Below are 18,704 nucleotides of genomic sequence, written 5' to 3'. Positions count from 1 at the left end.
TGTTCGGGGTGAGGGGTGTGAAGGAAAGAAGAGGTTGAATTATTTTCTATATGGAAATGAATGGAAATTGAAGAGAATATACAAGCAAAGTCTTTAAAATATTGTTAGACTTAGGAAAGTTATGCTTGTTAGTGATTTTGGAGGGTGTTGCAGTAGCATGTTAGTAGATTTTGGAGGGTGAGATGGAAAGTTTAACAGGTGTACATGGATACACACACACATACCCACACACAGATCCATATAAAATCTTCCTCATTACCCTTAAATAGTTGTGAGTTCACACTCATTAAATTATAATCAGCTCAGAAAAAGAGTTATTTTTTAATCTCGTAACAGTTAAGTTCAAGGATAACATTTATACCAATAAAACATTTTAGCTTTAAGCATGTAAATTTCTTAAAATTATTTTATGTTTTTGAAAATCTCTCTTTTGATCTGATGTCCATTTTCATCGCACGTGCACATATATGTCCCCTGGTACGTGCACGTTCACACCTGTGCTTTACCATGGCCATCTACCAACTTGAAACACAAAGCTATCTGGGAACTGTGACTCAGCATCAGGAAACCGGAAGCTGTTGTTAGGCGAATTAGGCCTTGATTTTGTATTTACTAAATGGTTCTGGAAGATTTTTGCCTTTAGGCAAGGCTCCTTCCATTCATTTCCATCTGGTATAGGAATATGTGTTTTCATCATGTGTACAAAGGGTATGTACATACGGATATGCATGCTTGGTTTTTAGTTGTATTTCTCTGTTGATAGTTATCTGACATATTGAAAGTTATCATTTCAAAACTTACATTTTCTTCAAAGTATCAAGAGAGTGAAGCTTGTGAATATTTTCCATTAACATATATGCTATAATAAAACTCTTGAATTTAAAACTCAGTTACCAAAATTTACCAAATGTAATCTTTTTCTTTGATTATTATTATACTAGAATTATTACACATATAATCATTTATATGTATGTTACAAAATAATCAGAATAACTATATTTTTGTTTAAATTACTATTACTTCCCAAATATGATTCATACAGCCCTTTTGCTTAAACATAATAAGTAGATTAATGAGTTATATATGTTAGATGATGTACTTTGTAAATAAATGCTTAATTTTACAACAAATCACTTATATTTGTAATTTTATACAACATTAGCTGCAGACACATATGTTTTTAGTAATAAAACAACCATAGCCAATAGATAGGAAGTTTTTTTTTTCCAAATAGTTCTAAATTAATAATTTTTCCATTAGGCAATGATACTTCAATGACTGTGTTTGCAATAATATTAGCTAGGTAATTTTATTTTGTGATCTATGTATATTTTTATCAATTCAACAAAAGCACATTATAATAAGTACTTTACTAGAAATGTGCCAAACCAAGTAGTTAAATTTCATTCTATTTCTATATAGACCTTGGATTTTAGTGCTAGATAATTTCAGGTCAAGGAATACACTCATCTGAACTTAAAAAAATTAAAATAAATCACCTAATAATTTAAGTTTAGAGTGATACGTTCTCAAATTCAAACTGTCCTCTCCTTTGGACAGACACTTGGTGACCCCACCTATGTGTCACAGGTTCTACATTCTCCCATTGATTCGAGTCCTACAACATTCTAAAGGAATGTTAGAGTTCAGTTAGAAGATTGCTGCCAGTTTCCTAAAGGTTACTAAGCAATTTGCTGTGAAAGAAAGGGTACATTTGACTGGTTAGAATTTAAGTCTATTTTTTTCTTTCATGATAGATTTACCTAAATAATTTCTTTGTACTGGATGGTGGAGGGCTGTGAACACCAAACTGAGTAGTTCAGATTATAACCGTTTTCAGTAATGACCATGGAAATTGTTCAAACTATTCCAAAATGAATTTGGCATCATGAAGGATGCTGAGAAGGATGCACTTCTTTCCAAGATTGAGCGTGCCGATTTTTAAATGGAAAAATACTCAAATATGCTGTACCGGAATTAAGAAAGATGGTCTCAGTGAATTCTCTCCATGAGGTCAATATGAATTTCCTTTTAGGTTAGATTGAGATTACAAGTCTGAAAGTGAAATAAATTCTCCTCTATTTATATTTATTTCCCTGTTATTATTACTCACAGGCAATGCACTTCACTTTCATTGTTCTTTGCTCTGGGAATGGTTGGTTATCAATTAAATCACAGAAAGTACGCTCTAAGATAAGAAAGTATTTAAAACACCACCGTAGACACTTTTTGATGTTTACACTGCATTATGTATGGATAGGCTTTCAGATTACTTAAAAACATATTTTTTGCCTTTGCTGTGATTCCAAGATAGCCTTCTCCAATTGCTTTTTGACCCTCAGTTTGATTACATACCATGGTGATCTGAAGGGCTAATCTCCTGTCTTCCTAAAGATGAGTTTCCCGATCTCTGTTCCCAATTTCTTCATCGCTTCACCGTGTTTTAATGATGACAAAGTATTAAAGCTGTTACTAGAAAAATGGTTTGTCATTGCCAGTAAAACCCATTACAAGAAACACTTCTGTGTATTTACTCTAGAACATGGATATTGAGTGTATTGATTTTGCTTAAATTTTCATTCTTGGGATGACCCAATCATACAGGATAAGAAAAATCTGCTTCCTATAAACATACAGCACACTAAAGGTAATAACATAATGGTTTTTGAGAAGTAATTTCAAAAACAGCCTTCATTTAAAATGTCAGTTATCTTTCCTTTTCTACTCTTCCTATATTTTAAAACTCTATAATAATAATAATAGCAACAATAGTGGTCGTATTAGCAGCTTGGTGGTAGGAGTTGTTTCAGTAAGATCACTGACAAATTGTTGAGGTTCAAACTGACTTTATTCTAAAGTTATATTTGGGTCACTATCAATTTTAACAGTTCTCTCAGAAAAAAACCCTCATTTCACAGGAGGCATCTTTGGAAAAATACATATTTCTTATCACTTGTGTGTGTATGCATAAGCATTGAGGACATTTAGCTACAGTTTATTTTTTAAATTGTAATATAAATAATTTTTGTAGGAATCATTTATGGACAGGTAGTTTCATGTATATTTCTCATTCCTTTAACTCTTAAAAAATGTATTTTGTATTACTTCTTTCTTTAAAAACATTATATTTTTAAAAATTACTGATCCGAGCAAGGCACCCATCTGTTCCTTGGAAGCATGTCCATCTAATTTAAGGTAACTTAATTGAAACTTCACATCTATCTCTAGAGTAGAGTTCTATGAATTTAATTAATAGCTTTTGGAGATTAGAATGTCATTAAAATAGAAAAATGTTAAAGCCTTTCTTTAAAAATCCATCTTTTGTGACACCCAAATCCTATTGGCAGGTAGATTACTAACTAATAAGCAGGGGAGGATTAGTTGCATCTGAATTAACTCTGTTCACTGAGAATGCTAAAAAGGACATCTGATTTTGTTTACCTGTCTCTAACAATCGAAAACAAACAAGTGCTAGAAATAAGATGAGCAGTGGGATTTCAACCAGTAAATAGATATACATCCCAGTAGAAGTCAGATAGCAGGTATGAGAGAAAAACATGAAAAAGACTATCTTGCTTGCTTTTTTACAAAGAGTTTGGCTTACTAGGCATGTTTTCATTGACCTTCCTTACAGGGTCATTACTTTGCTAGGAGGATGACTTGAATTTTAGATGTATTCATCCATGTCATCAAAAATAGTGTCATTAACAGAAATGGGGTTAGCTTACACAGACAATAAAAGCATAAGGAAAACATCTTCTCTAACGATGAAGAGTATCTTTTTAAAGATTTAAATAGTCTTGGGTCTGAAATTCACGGAATGAAGTTGCTAGAATTTTAAATTTGTCCTTGTAAACCAAACATCTTTTACTAACTATTGCATGCCAGAGCATAGGTTTCTCACTGCATATAAATCAAGTTCTTTTGGAAGCTGCATTAACCCTTTCAAGACTCTAAAATTACAGGGATTTATTAATTAATTCATCTGTTGATGACAGCTGCCAGATAAAGTGTGAGATATAGAGGCAGCTAACTTATAACAAAAGAGAGAAACTGACACATTTCACAACAGTGCAGTAGAATCAAAAAAAGGACGAAAGGAGAATCTAAGAAGAGAAGAAAGAAACCTATAGATGCTGAGGTGTAGTTTTTCAAGATACTGTTTTCGTAATTTAAAATTATAAAGAGGTGATTATTTAAATATAGACTTTAATTTTAATAATAGTGTGACTGGTTTAAAAAATTCCCTAAGGAAAAAATATTCTGATCTCCATGTTTCATTCTCCATATTTATACACACACACACACACACGCGCACACACACACACACACACACACACACACACACACAGAGGGTGCCAAAAAATATATATATACACATTTTAGGAAAGGAAAAAGCTGTATTAAAATTGTAATACTCAATATATACCAAAAGCAAAAGATACACAAGTCATGTGTATACATGTTTTGGCACCCCCGGTATACATGACAACCAAGATTTATTTTATTGAAATTGGTACCTTCAACAATAAATAGAGAACTATGGATTTTTATACAAACATAGTATTTAACGGACAGATCTGATGTTACTTTAAATACTGTATATCTCATAGCAAAGGATAGCTCTTATGTACTCATACTTCAAGAATCTTCTGAGACATACAATTAACTGCTCAAATACTTACAACAGTGCTCCATCACCTGCTACATTGAATTTGGTCTTTCATTTAGAGCTTTTCCATTCTCTTTTAAATCCTAGCCAATTTCCTCTACATTATTATTTTGCTTCTGGGCATTGTGACATAGGTCCTTTGACTTGTAAAGCTGGCATCCTATTACCTTGTGAAATGCACACTCCTGTGTGGTGACTGTTTCACTCTGCCATCCCTTCACCTGGATCACGCTCTTCCTGCTCTCCACTGTCAGACCATGCACCTCCTCTTATACAAAGCCTATTACAGGCTACACTATCCTCAGTGTATCTGTTGCTTGATGTTCATGCAGCATAATTCAGAATGTAATTGCTCATGTATTAGTTGCCCTATGCTGGTTTCAAACCTAGTTTCTAGTTTCCAATCCAAGTGTAAACTCCTTGGTGAAGAGATGCTGAGTCTTAGAGACTGGAGAATTTTAGAGACGGATGGATAGGCTTAGGTTCATACATTGTAAACCTTACGTGATGCGATACCAATTCTGCCACATTCTGTTCAAAATGCTTTTCTTTGAGATTTCCTATCCTAGGCACAGAGTTAGTGTTTAATTCATTCTTCCCTTATGAATTATTGAGCACAATGTCTTTGAACTAACTGCTGAACTACTCACATCTACTGCTCCCACTGAACTTGAGCCATCTTTACTCTGGTAGTGTATTTGGACTGTACTGGTTTCCCTTGAGAGACTCTGTCAGAGTTCTTTTCTCAAAAACAAAACAAAAACTTGTTCCATTAGAACAGTATCGAGCTTCAGGGTACCTGTTAAGAAAAAGATGTCCCCATTTATCTGGTCCTCCACATCACAGCATCTGTGGCTGCCCCAGGTGATGGCGACGCTACAGGGTGGGGTTGGGGGAAGCAAGCGGCTAAATTTTGAATGTTAATCTCAGAGCAGTGTGCCATGGGACACAATTATAGTTGTGCCATAGATTCCCAAAGCGTGGTTTAGATTCTGTCTTTTTTTTTTTTTTTTTTTTTTTTTGTACTCCTGGTGCTGTCATGTAAAATTTCCTTATACCTTTTGCTTTCATTCCTTAGCATAACTTTCTGTTTAATTGAAGTTTTCTTTACCTCACAGCATTATCTATATGTTATCAATATATTTGCCAAAAAATTCACTCGGGACATGTTGTTCTGTCCAGTGGGTCCCAAACACTGAAAATGACCCCTGAAGGTGTGCCGCTGTGCTAAACAGTGAGTGCAAAAGCTCCAAGCACCCAAACACCCAGCTGCAATTGGATTCAGTTGAATAAGACATAGGGAAATGGTTTCTGGTGTTTGAATGCAGCCGTGGCAATCCATTCAGAAGCATTGTTCGATGCAGGTGCTTGCTAGAGGATTAGTACTTTAAAGCTGCACAGTTTGACTATTTGATAAAATTATAATAACCTCCTCTTCAGAATGCATTCTCCACCTATCAAAAGCAGATAGACTAGCATTTCACAACTGAGGTAAAGTCTGGAAGCCAGACTGGCAGTGCACCCACCTGGAAATACAGATGTTTCTCTCCTAGTACTTTTCTTATGTGAACTGTGTTTCTAAGTTCTGATTCTTGATGGCCAGTTATTAGGAAAGAATTTAAGTTTCTGGAGTCCTGTACCTAGTGTTTCATCATTATATCACTGCCAACACATGAACAGACATCCTAATAAAATGAGGAAATGAGCATGTTGTAACAAGATACACAACTCCCCTCCCCCCTGCACATTAAAAAAAATAAAAGAAGCAAAAACCTACATCTGTGTATTTGTGTATAAGTTACTTGGTTAGTAAACCAACATAGTAAGAAATGCAGGAAATACAAGACAATGGATGAAACACCACTTACCTGAAATAAAGTGACTGGTCTCAGATGTGACATTCTTCCTTACCCTTCCCTTTTCTTCCCTGCATAACGGATACACCACGCTTATTAAAAAGTGTGCTAAAATTAAAGCTGGGAGTCAGGTGAACACTGTCAGGGAAAAAAAAGCATGGGATAAAATTGTAATTTGAGAATATTCCTTTCTTTTTTATTCTGACATAAGGAAAAAAAATTTTGAGACAACTTTCCAAGACTGTCTCTAGAAATAATATTGAAAGTAAAATTTTTATCCCTCTCATAGGTTGAGTGAAATCAAGTTTGTTTTTAACTAACATGCCAGTAAATATGACATAGAAATCATAAATGGAAATTATTTGAATGAATATAGATTGTTGAGATGCCATTTATATGGAATGACTCACCCTATCATAACAAGTGTAAGGGGTTTATAGGATGGTAAAGGGTAGTAAGTGGAAAATAATCAATACCACCAAAACAAAACAAAAAAAGAAAGAATTATTTATGTTAGAAAATTGTCAGTTCACAGAATGTTGCAAATTATGTCAACTTACTGAAAAAAAAATTTATTAGAGGTTTGTTGTACTGCGATGAGACTTCAATTTTAGTATTGAATTTTTTCTCTGATATGTTAGAAATAAATTTGGATAACTCATAATTTGTTGGGTTTATAGAGAAGTGTGTGCACATGTGTGATTGTATATGTGTGTGTGCTGATGAAGAAAAAGACAGTAAAAACAAACTGCTATTACACCCTTAGAACCTTTCAGTAGAAAAGTAGTACGCATGAACTGCCAGTCTGAGGTTTTGGCTCGTTGTTGTTTGCTAGTAGATAATCTGTGATGGGTGCCTAGTTTACATTCTGTAGAGTTAGTCTCCAGAACACTTGTGGCAGCCTTAAATAGAGATGATTGCCTGCTCTCTGCTTCTCTAGACAGCTAATTAGGTGTTATGCAAGCTTACGTTAGTGAAAGAAGGTAAATTAGAAATAAAAAAGAAAAATGAGAACAAATAAAAAAAATGGACTTCCATTTATAGAGTTGTCTACTTGGAAACAACTCTAATTTTAAGACGCTGTTAGAAACAGTAGCAACCACCACAGTAATAGAAGAGCACTATTCCTATTTAAAGCTATTTACAAAGTTGAAGTAAAACCATTTTGTTAACAGTCATTAAGTAGAGAAAACTCTCAACTGCCCTCCCCCCATGGCCACAGCACTTTAAAGCTTACCCATTAATGCCCAGACTTATGGATTTTGGTTTTCAAATTTCCAAGACACAGACAATTATTTCCTCATTATAAAAATTAAATCAGAGGCATATCTTAAATTCTAATGTTAGAAACTATATTCATGTTTCAGATGTACAAATATGTGGGCTCCCGAGGCAACAGACAAGTTTGAAACTAAGGGGAGGAAATCCTTTTATGTTATCTAATATTTCCTTAAGTGGTAACAAATTAGTTGCCAAGTATCTCTCTTTGGGTGGTGTGGTTTAATGCTTTCAATACAGGGAAAATAAACTTAACTTCTGATTTGTGTTAAAGTTTTGCCTGAGAGTGAGACAGATTTTAATAAAGAGGTAGATTTATTCTGAGGTAAGAAATTTTATGGACTGGTTTGTTCATGTTTCCTTTGAAGGGAACACCACAGAGTTGTAACACCCAAAGATTTTTCTCCTCACTTTTCCCAGAATAACTATGTTCAGCAGAGCCCCCCTAAATCTCTGTTAATCCTTTCTGGCTTAAATCATGTTAAATCATGTTTGGGCTTCAAATTTTAATATTATAGGTAGTAATTTTGGTACATATTACCCATCGTTGAAATGGCTATGCATTCCTATTGATATAGTGACATTACAATGTTAAAATCACATTGTAAACATTAAGTATGGTAACCTTTATAGAAGATTGCTAAAATCCAATAATTGAAGGGCAAATAATTTTATGATTAGTCCTAATTTTTTTTTTTTCCTTACATAGACATAACTCCCATAATGACAGTTATTTTGAAGGTATATCTTGGCACAAAATGATTGCTTGTGTACTATCTCTAAGATTAAGTTATTAAACTGTTTAGTCTACATTAAAAAAATAGAGAGCTTTCACATATGTCAGCCAATATGAATATACAGATTTCAGACATCTTTATGTCTGAATCAACTTGAATTATATAAAATTTTAAACTCAGAGGTAGTCAAGTTGTTGGGCCAATCATAGATATTAAATAAAAAGCTATATATATATATATATATATATATATATATATATATATATATATACCCATTATATATAATATAATGTTTTATATATAAGTACACACACACACACACACACACACACACACACACACATAGCCAAAAAACATATATACATTTTAAGAAAAGAAAAATTTATATTAAAATTATGCTGATGTTAACCACTTTGAACACCTATTGTAATTGCAGAAGTCAAACGTGACTTGTATTCATCTTTTATTGGCATATATTATTACAATTTTAATACAGCTTTTTCCTTTTTTAAAATGTGTATATGTTTTTTAGCACCCTCTGTGTGTGTGTGTGTGTGTGTGTGTGTGTGTGTGTGTATATATATATATATATATATATATATATATATATATATATATAAAATGTGTGTGTGTGTGTGTGTGTTATTCCTCATATTATGAATATAGAACTTTCCTGTGGATTTTTTACTCACTTGTACTTCACTTATGGCAATTACTAATAGTTACTTTTCAGGAATGTATTGGCTATGCATTGGAATTTATAAATTTTGTATGGATTGCATCCTGTAGAAAACTCAACTTTATCCTACACACACACAAATAAAGATCTATAGGTGCGTGTAAGTATGTGTGTGTGTGTGTGTGTGTGTGTGTATGTTTTGGTACAGCTGAACTAAAAGTACTATAGTCATATGAGTGACGTTATATCATTTGCCAAAAAAAGTCATTCAAATTAAGATGCAAAATTGAACTAATTAGGATGACTGTATTTAGATCCTCCCCTTTGGGAGCTTGTGTAATAGTCAGATGTGGCTGTAGGAGTATAGAAAATGATTCTTAATACTAAACGAGTATTTAAATTTATCTGATTGTCACATGATCCTTCAGGGAATCATACATTTTAAAAATTAGACACTGTAAACTTTCCCTATAGGCATAACTGCCCAGATTTCCAGCTGTTGGACTTCAGAATTGTTTTCTATTTGCAGTATAAACATGCTTATCTCTCAATTTTTCTCATCTGCATATCATTTAAATTATGTCATCTTCCTTGCAAAGGGCTCATTCTGTGAAAGGGTAATCATGCTATATTGAGGAAAGGACGAAAATGAAGGTAAATAATTTATTTATAATGCCAGATTCATCCAGGAAAAAAAAAGTGAATATTGGATCAATTATTTTTGCTTTGATTTCTTCTGTGCAGGGTCTCTGAATTTGTTTTCTGATACAAATACCTAATAAATACAAATAGTGGCTGTCTATATAATTTGCTTCTTTTTTTTTTAATTTCTATAGTTTATAATTCAACATACCTATTCTGGGATCTATTTTCCTAAGGTACAGAAGTCTGATTATCTACCTTATAGCACTAGGTCTTGAGAAAACACTCCACACTATTATTCTTCATTATACACACTTAGTTTATTGAAAGGATTTTTAGTTATATAATAAAAGGTACACATGGTAGGAAGCTTCTACGACAACTCTTCTTTCTTTAAACCCCTTCACCTTCCTCTTCCCTCCTTTTCTCCCTTTGCTTAGCTTTCCTTCTTCCCTCTTTTTTTCTTCCATTTTTTTTCTTTTTTGTCTAGCTAGTCATTCATTGTATATATACTACCTGTGTCTCTTTTATGTACCTGCCTATTCATCTATTTATTTATGTTACTTCAGAAATAATTTCACTCTCCCATAAATCCTTATTTGACCCTGGCTGTTATTGTTCACTTTGTGTTCCCAGTTTCTGCTGCTTGTACAAAAGTGTCCATTCGATTTTCCTCCCTCTCTGTGAACCGCTGCCATCAAAATTACAGTCTAATCGCAAGGTGAACAGCTTATAATGTATCACAATCAATACTCAAAATTTTCTCCCTAGGATGTGTCATAAAGGAGTCGAGTAAAAAGCTGCAGATTTTCAGCAATGAAGTGCAAACAATCATTTTATGTTGATGGTTTCAAATTCAAGGTTGATTTACACTTTCATATATCTGCATTATTCCATCTCTTTCATTCTCTTTTTAAATTCATATTGAATTTATTCAATGCTAGGCTCTCCAAATGGCTGAAATTGAAGGCCAGTCAATATTGGGATACAAAACTATGTTAGTACGTTTCAAAGAGAATGTATGGGTTGTAAATGAATTTTTTTAAAAATCATGGTTCTAAAAGATACAAAAGTATTAACAAATGAAATAGATAGTAAGTTTTCTATTGCATTTTTGAAGAATAAAATGGGTTGAATGAAATGATACATATCCTTTTTTCTAACACTCACTAACAAAGATATACAGGTAATTTTTATGACTGCCATTCAGAATAGGTAAGGAAAATAGATATCTGATATTAAACTTTTCTGAATATATTTTTTTTTAATTCTATTTTACATGATATGAAGATTTCCTAGAAAATTTTATATGCCTCGATTCTTCTGCTTCTGTTTGTGTCCATCTGACTAACAACCTTTCAAGTCCTAGGGAGTATTTGAGCCTCTGGTGCAGAGTTCAGCTTGAGACTACATGTAACCCTTCTGGCCTGCATTACATAATAAACTTAACATATTTCATTCACTCACAGGTGAATATGTTTTTTAAAACATGAAAACAATTAAAGTATAGGCAAGCTACCTGAATAGTTTTTAAACATTTTACAGATGAGAATGAGATATGCTGTGAAATACCACAGTGTTTGTTCTGTCAAGACACCATTTTGATTTCTTTTTGAAAAATATTAGTCTCATAGGAAATTATTTTATCCTAAAACCTTCTGAGATATATCAAGTTGTGGTTTATTTCTTTTTCAAGAGGGAATTATTTATGTGTTTCAGATTTTATTTATGATTTTAAAAAGTAACCACAATGCTGTTAAATTTGCTGTTTTTTATTTTAAATACCTTTCATGTAAACTTTTTTTTTTCCCTTATACAGGACACTATAAATTTGTAGAGATCCTCTCACATCAATTAAATGACAATCCCAAGGGTTTCTAAATGTGTAGGAAATTCTGTTCCCATCACATACAGGTAAATTGTAAATATCCTCTCCTGAAAGAAAAAAAAAAAAAAGTACCTGATTTTAAAAGTATCATCAAGCATTAAGGTGAGCACCCATTTGTAGATGAGAGACACAACTGGGAAAATTTAGTTCAAAGTCATAGTTTAAAATATTGGGGTCATGGATATATGCAGCTATTGTCATAATGAAGGAATTTTCTTTCACATTTTCTTGTTCAGCATCTTTGAAATAGGAATCACGAAAGAATACTTCACTTAGATTCTTTACATGCCTATTGGCAAAAGAAAGAAGCAAAAATTCTCACTGAAAGGCTTATTGTTTAAAATAGTAAATCATGATCTGTCATTCATTCTGAACTATATCTATTGACTAAATCCATTTTCAACTACTTACACCAAAACCAAAAAGCCGAAGTAAAGAAAACTGATTACATAATCCATACTCATATCTAACAAAATAGGAATGTGCACTTTTTGATAAGCTTTTCCATAACACATTCTGATAGAAAATTCCATTTACTACTCTCTGTAGGAAAAGTAGATTTTTAAAGGAAACCTTTTATTTTATGACTGTCATCAAAATAACAATTACAAGCAAAATTAGGATAAAACATTAAAAAAAAAAAACAGCTTAAGAGTTGTTATAAAACTTTGCAATCCAGTTTTTGCCCTGTTATTTGATTTGAAAAATTAATCTTGTTAATCCTTTTTGAAGTTCACTGTTTCCAGGATGGATTATACAGAACAAAGTCTGACTGATATCGCCAGGAAATTAGTTTACAGTGATGTAGTATTCTACTGAGAATAATTCTCCAGCGGCCTCGTTTTACTTCTTCCGAGGCCATGGGAATTCATTAATATCTAGAGAATAGACTTAAATAAAAACCATTGTCTCAACCAGCAGGTTTATGCAACCATCCTGAAACATTTTAATTATTGTTTTCTTTTCCTTTTTAATTAAGAGACCAGAGGTCCAGCAAGCCCACTGAGAGCTGGTCCACAGCCTGGATAGAAATGCAGAGGCCACCCTTGTGATTGGATTTGCTTTTTTTTTTTCTTGTTTTGCAGAACCAGAAGAGTGTGTTAATTGCACAGATGAATGCCGAGTGCTTGGTCATTCTGACAGGTGTTGGATGCCACAGTTCCCTGCAGCCAATCAAGCTGAAAATGCAGATTACCGCACAAATCTCTTCGTACCCACGGTTGAAGCTAATGTTGAGACTGAGACATACGAAACTGTGAATCCCACTGGGAAAAAGACTTTTTGTACATTTGGAAAAGACAAGCGAGAGCACACTATTCTCATTGCCAATGTTAAACCTTATTTAAAAGCCAAACGTGCCCTGAGCCCTCTCCTCCAAGAGGTCCCCTCAGCATCAAGCAGCCCGACCAAGGCCTGCATCGAGCCTTGCACCTCAACAAAAGGCACTCTGGATGGTTGCGAGGCAAAACCAGGAGCCCTGGCAGAGGCAAGCAGCCAGTACTTGCCCACTGACAGTCAGTATCTGTCGCCCAGTAAGCAGCCAAGAGACCCTCCCTTCCCCGCTTCCGATCAGATGGCAAGGGTCTTCGCAGACGTGCATTGTAGAGCCAGCCGGGAGTCCAGTGAGATGGGTGCCGTCCTTGAGCAGCTGGATCACCCCAACAGGGATCTGGGGCGAGAGTCCGTGGATGCAGATGAGGTCGTGAGAGAAATTGATAAGCTTTTGCAGGACTGCCGGGGAAATGACCCTGTGGCTGTGAGAAAGTGAAAGGGGGGAGGGGAGGAAAGCATTGGCATTTTCTTGTCTCTTCTCTTGATGTAAGTATGATCCCTCCTGGTGACAACCCAGTAGAAGGGGATGAAGAGAGACCAATGCTACTTTAAGGCTTTTAGTGAACATCTGAAGTGCCCACAAGTATGTTCTTTTCACTGCTGTTTCTTTTTCAGAGATAACAATGATTTTGTTTTGAACAAACTTATATTAGGACAGAAATAATGACACTCAAAGAGAAAAGAAAAAAAAGAGAGAGAAGAAAAAGGAGAGAAGATAAAGGAGGATGAGGAGGCGAGTTACCTTTTGACAATCTGTTAGGAAGGTACGCGGTGTGAGAGTTGAAGTATTTCTGATCACTCTAAGACTGTCCTCCGTGATTTATGCTGACTTAACTGTTTACCTATAAACCCCATACAAAGCAGGGTCATAATTTGTGATCTGTGGTGGATTTCTAGCCGTCATCATAGGCTTCTACTGAAAGTCCCGAGAAGACCTTGCAGTCGTCCAAGCTACACCAAACATTAACACATATTTGTGGTAAACATTTCTGTATAAAGTTACCTGCCACACATAGAAACACAAACAGCATTCCATATCATTAGTCGGAAAAAAAGAAAAAAAAGAAAAAAAGAAACTTGATCATTTGTAAGACACCTTATGTCGTATAAAAGTTAAGTGTAAAAAAATATAGTCCATTTTGTTCTGCACACACATAGACTAATTCACTTCATTAAAGGAGAAGAAGATTTAAAGGTTTAAAATGCCTCTTTAGCATTTTAGTGTCCACAAATATCTAAATAATGATGGATATATTTTTAAGTTGACCTGTAAAACTTCTGAAAAATAGTTGCCATTGAATGAGAATATTCAGAGAAAATTAACATGGTGAGTATGTTTTACTCATTTGTGGACACTAAAATAGCTCAGGAAAGTGAAAATGTCTTAGACATACACAGATCACATGACCATTTAAATGTGCAAATGTATGAAGATTCAATGTGTTTACATCAAATGACATATTTTTATTGATTTATTGCAGATTCAGTGCATATGAGCCAAATTGTTGAGTGTATAAGAGCTATATTGTGTATTTTATTAAATTAATATATAGTTGTGTTGCAAAAATATTTGGGCTTATATTGTAAATGGCAAGTGTTGCCTCGGTAGCTGTCGAACTCTATGAGTTTTGTTTTTTCCTGCTTCCTTTTCCCCATGGAGTGTGGGAAGCAGTGCCTCAGAGCAAAGTCTCTTGTTTAATGTATAGTCTCCCAAGTACTACAGTACATAATCTGTTCAAAATGTGTTTGAGTGAGCTGATGGAGCTATCTGAAAGGTCAAAGAATACATCTGTCAGTCATGATTATGTGCAAGTCCTTGTAGAAGCTTTTATTAAAGTCATGCTAAATCACAAGCATTACACTTGGACCAATACCTGAAACTTCTTCATCTTTCCTCAATAACACACAGATTCGGCCTATGTAGATACCATACTGTTTGTTGATTGGTTTTTAAAAGTATCTTAAGTGGTTCAAGATGTGTGTTCCCATTTATTTCAAAACCATGAAAAATGCTTTAATGCATGTGTGGTACCAGCACTGATTATTTGCATTGTGTAGTGTTTTTCAAGAGGTCTGGGTCTTAACAAAATGTTCTTCCTTTTTCTCAATGCTCTTCTGCCTCTTTGTATTGCTGTCCTTTGAGAACAATACACCTTCTATTCCTTCATTGGGTGGCATCTTTTCTTGTGACATTTAGCAAGTTTCAAACGTACTTCCATATGAGGCTAGGAAACCTCAAATTTCAGGAATTGGGAAAAAAATAAAATTAGCACTTGCAGAAGTAAGTAGCAGCAGATGGGGAAATGCCTTGATTGACATTTTCCTTCAGTGTTTAAATTTTTTGGCATTTTACAGCTTCATGACAAACAGCTTCCAGCCCCCATACCTTAGAAAATGTGGTGCTGTGTTAAATAAAGGCTGTTTGTGCACTGGAGAAAAAAAAAAAAAAAAAAAAAAATGCATTATTTGCAAACTGGTGGGGAATTCTGTGCCTTCTTTTCTGGCCACCAAGCCAGTGTAGAAACAGCATAAATGTCATAAAATCCTTCTCTTAAAAACAAAAACAAGAACAAAAACAAACATGGAACTGGATTCAGTTTTGTCATTTCAAACTTCAACAAATTCAACTGAAAATATTTTTGTCAAATGCTGTCAAGATTTTAGACTGTACCTCGTTTGCAAAACTGCTTTGAAAGGAAGAGTGGACAACTCCCATCAGCCTTATTCTCTCGAGAACTGTATTTGGTTCCTAGTAACAGCCTTTCCAAAGCTCTAATCTTGGTTTTTCTTACTCGTAAATGTTTAAATTAGAAAAGAAAGGATCTTGTACATGTGAAACCTAATTGACTCTCTATATTTTGGACAATTTATGTATCTGAAATGTGTTGTCTCTGTTATATGGTGTTATTTTCTGCCAGGAGACTACAGGTTGATTTAGCTCGATGGCAGAAATTTGATGGGAAACCAATTTCCATTTCGTCTTACCCAGTGTTGCCTCTCTCTTACTAGACAGATAGCCACTTAGGAAAATCTAAGGCAGTATGTAAATGAAACCAACAAAGAGAGTAGGGTTTATTTTAAAAACATTCTTAACGTGGAGTAGCTGGTTGTTCAATTTATTATATGTATCTGAAGACATTAAAACACTATAAGATTTTAAGGATTGGTTGTGCAAATGTGTGAGGTATTTACCTTTAGGCCATCTGTCACCAGTGATTTACTAGTGTTAGCTGTTTAACACATTATCTGTATTTAGTAGTGATTATTTATTTACAAGTTGGTGGTAATTCCGCAGTCAGGACTCTTAAGCTTTTACAGTTGAGTTGAGGGAATCTTGTTTTTATTCGTTTGGCTGGCAATTGCCTTTATCACAGACCTCTGGTGCTTGGCTTCCAAGGAAGCCTATGAGATGCCAAAATCACCCCTTTACAAAGCAAGTTGCTCTAAGGGGTGATGCATGTTCAAACAGTGATAGTTCTAGGGGTTTCAGCATCACTCAGAATCTGAAAAAATTGTCTTAATTCACATCCTCCACTTACTAACCCCTCAAAAAAAAAAAAAATCCCATATCCAAAATGAATAATTAGATAACATTTTGTCTTTTAGTTCTTTAAATAACTGAAGTCAAGCACAGAAAAGAAATTTATAGGAATTTTCGTAAGAAAGTCAACATTCTAAAAATTGTTTACTGATGAACTAAAACAGATCAGTAACAAAACAATCTTTTCCTTAAATATGAATGGTGAAAGATCTTTTCATCAAAATTAAAAGTAGTGAGAATCAGTGTTAGTTACATCTGTACCAAAGTAAACATTAAAGAGACATATCATGCAATTTCAAAGAATGCTTTCATAATTCTTAACCTGACATACTTATCCTTTTTGCAGGCAATATACAAAGATTGGCTCACTACTACATAAATTAATTAAATTCCTGTTTGAGAAATTGACTTGTTTTGTTTTCCTACATTAGCTGAGATCTTGTAAAACATGACTTCCCTTTAAAGAACCTGGGCCCTGCTCAACATAAAAAATGACACCATTAAAAAAAAAAAAGTCATGTAGTAATAGAGCAGTATGCTTTATTAGAACCATGTTAAAAGCTGTTTGTTGCCTAATGGAGAAGTTGCTGAGGTCAACAGGTAGACTGCGGTCTGGCATAATATGTGCCCATTCATTATTGTCTAATTAAACTCTTTTAACAACAGACGGCATTTATCAGCGCATTGATTCAAATGAGAGTTTTGGCTATCAAGATGTGTTGATTCAAAACATAATTGAACGAGACCTGATTAAAGTATGACTTTCCTGGCCCCAGTGTTTTGCAGGTTGGCTATTCCCATTTATCAGCCCCATCACTCCATAAGGTTCTTAGCTGCACCAAGTAATTGGTGGACAAAGACTACAACAAAAGCAGCATACATTGTATGGATTTATCTCAATGCTATTGTTTAATGGCTGTGTTTAATGTGACCTATTTGGAAAATGAGGACTCCGAATAAAAAGCTATTACTAATAGTGGCATTGCATTCCCTTGAATTCATTAGCACACCAGTGATGTGTTACACACTGCATACCACAGGGACCCTGATCATAGTTATTTTGGAAAGTAACTCTGGCGTCACAATTTTTTTTTTTTTTTCTAGTTATTTGTTTGCCAGTAGAAGATTTTTAAAAGTTTTATGTAACAATAATGCCACTAGGTTCTCACATGCATGGGTTAACAATTTTTCAGATGGCCTAGATACGTGGGCTAGTCGAATAATTACCAGGGAGTCATAGACTATTGCTACTAGTGGCTTTTAATATTTACTATTGGTTTGAAGATACTTTGGTACAAGATCCTAAAGGACTTCAGAAAAATCATTTTTATAAGCCCTCTCGTCATCTTACATGAGTTATGACAGCACATGTTTATAAATGGCATTTTAAAATAAATACATGTTTATCATGGCATCTTAAAATAATAAGCCTCTCGTTCTACTCATTCAAAAAACATCTACTGAATTTCTATGGTGTGTTTGCTCTGGGCTTTCATGCCCCAGGAGTAAACAGTAAACAAGGAACGATGCCTGGGTCACAGTCCGGTGAGTGAAACAAACAGGTAAGTTCTAACTCACATTACTATTTATAAATTGGATTCAGTGTGTTGCATTTTCTGCAGTTACTCCACATACCCCGTAGTTTTGCTGTCTCACTCTCAGAGAATGGCATCTCCAAAATCACAAACCAACATAACATTCTGCCTCCTTAGATTTTTTCTTTTAATTTTACTGTTCTTCTGAAAGCATAACATATATCAAGAAAAGTGCATTGCTTTCTCGTACTTAAGAAGACGTAAGTTTTCGAGTCATTTGGGGTCGACGAAACGGCTTATCTATTCATTTCTTTTGCTCATTTCATTTTTTTTTTTTTTTTTTTTTGTGTGACTTCTCTGTTTCTTTTTTCATTGAGCATCACTTAGGTGTCAGGTACTGTGCAAGGATCCTCAGGTACAAAGAACTAAATCAATTACATTTTACCCTCAGAGAACTTATTGTTTGTGCTTAGGTGATACATACAAAAATAGGAATTGACCTGCTGTTTCTTTGACACTGTGACTTTTTCATAATGAAAATCAT

General features: G+C 34.3%; 1 protein-coding gene across 6 annotated transcripts in view; it reads left to right on the top strand.

Moving 5' to 3' along the window:
* The window catches only part of PCDH17 (protocadherin 17), a 93,866-nt gene extending 76,265 nt beyond the window's left edge, over positions 1 to 17,601 (top strand). For all 6 annotated transcript variants that reach the window (XM_074329348.2, XM_019712615.3, XM_019712614.3 and 3 more), the window contains one exon: positions 12,838 to 17,601. In XM_074329348.2, the coding sequence (XP_074185449.1) occupies positions 12,838 to 13,520 (683 nt within the window). In that variant the 3' untranslated portion in view covers positions 13,521 to 17,601. The remainder of the gene's footprint in view (positions 1 to 12,837) is intronic.
* Positions 17,602 to 18,704: the final 1,103 nt, after the last annotated feature.

Source organism: Rhinolophus sinicus, chromosome 16, assembly GCF_057876585.1.
Source record: "Rhinolophus sinicus isolate RSI-liver-muscle chromosome 16, RSI-T2T, whole genome shotgun sequence".
Taxonomy (NCBI): Eukaryota; Metazoa; Chordata; class Mammalia; order Chiroptera; family Rhinolophidae; genus Rhinolophus; species Rhinolophus sinicus.
This window is presented reverse-complemented; position numbering and strand designations above follow the sequence as displayed.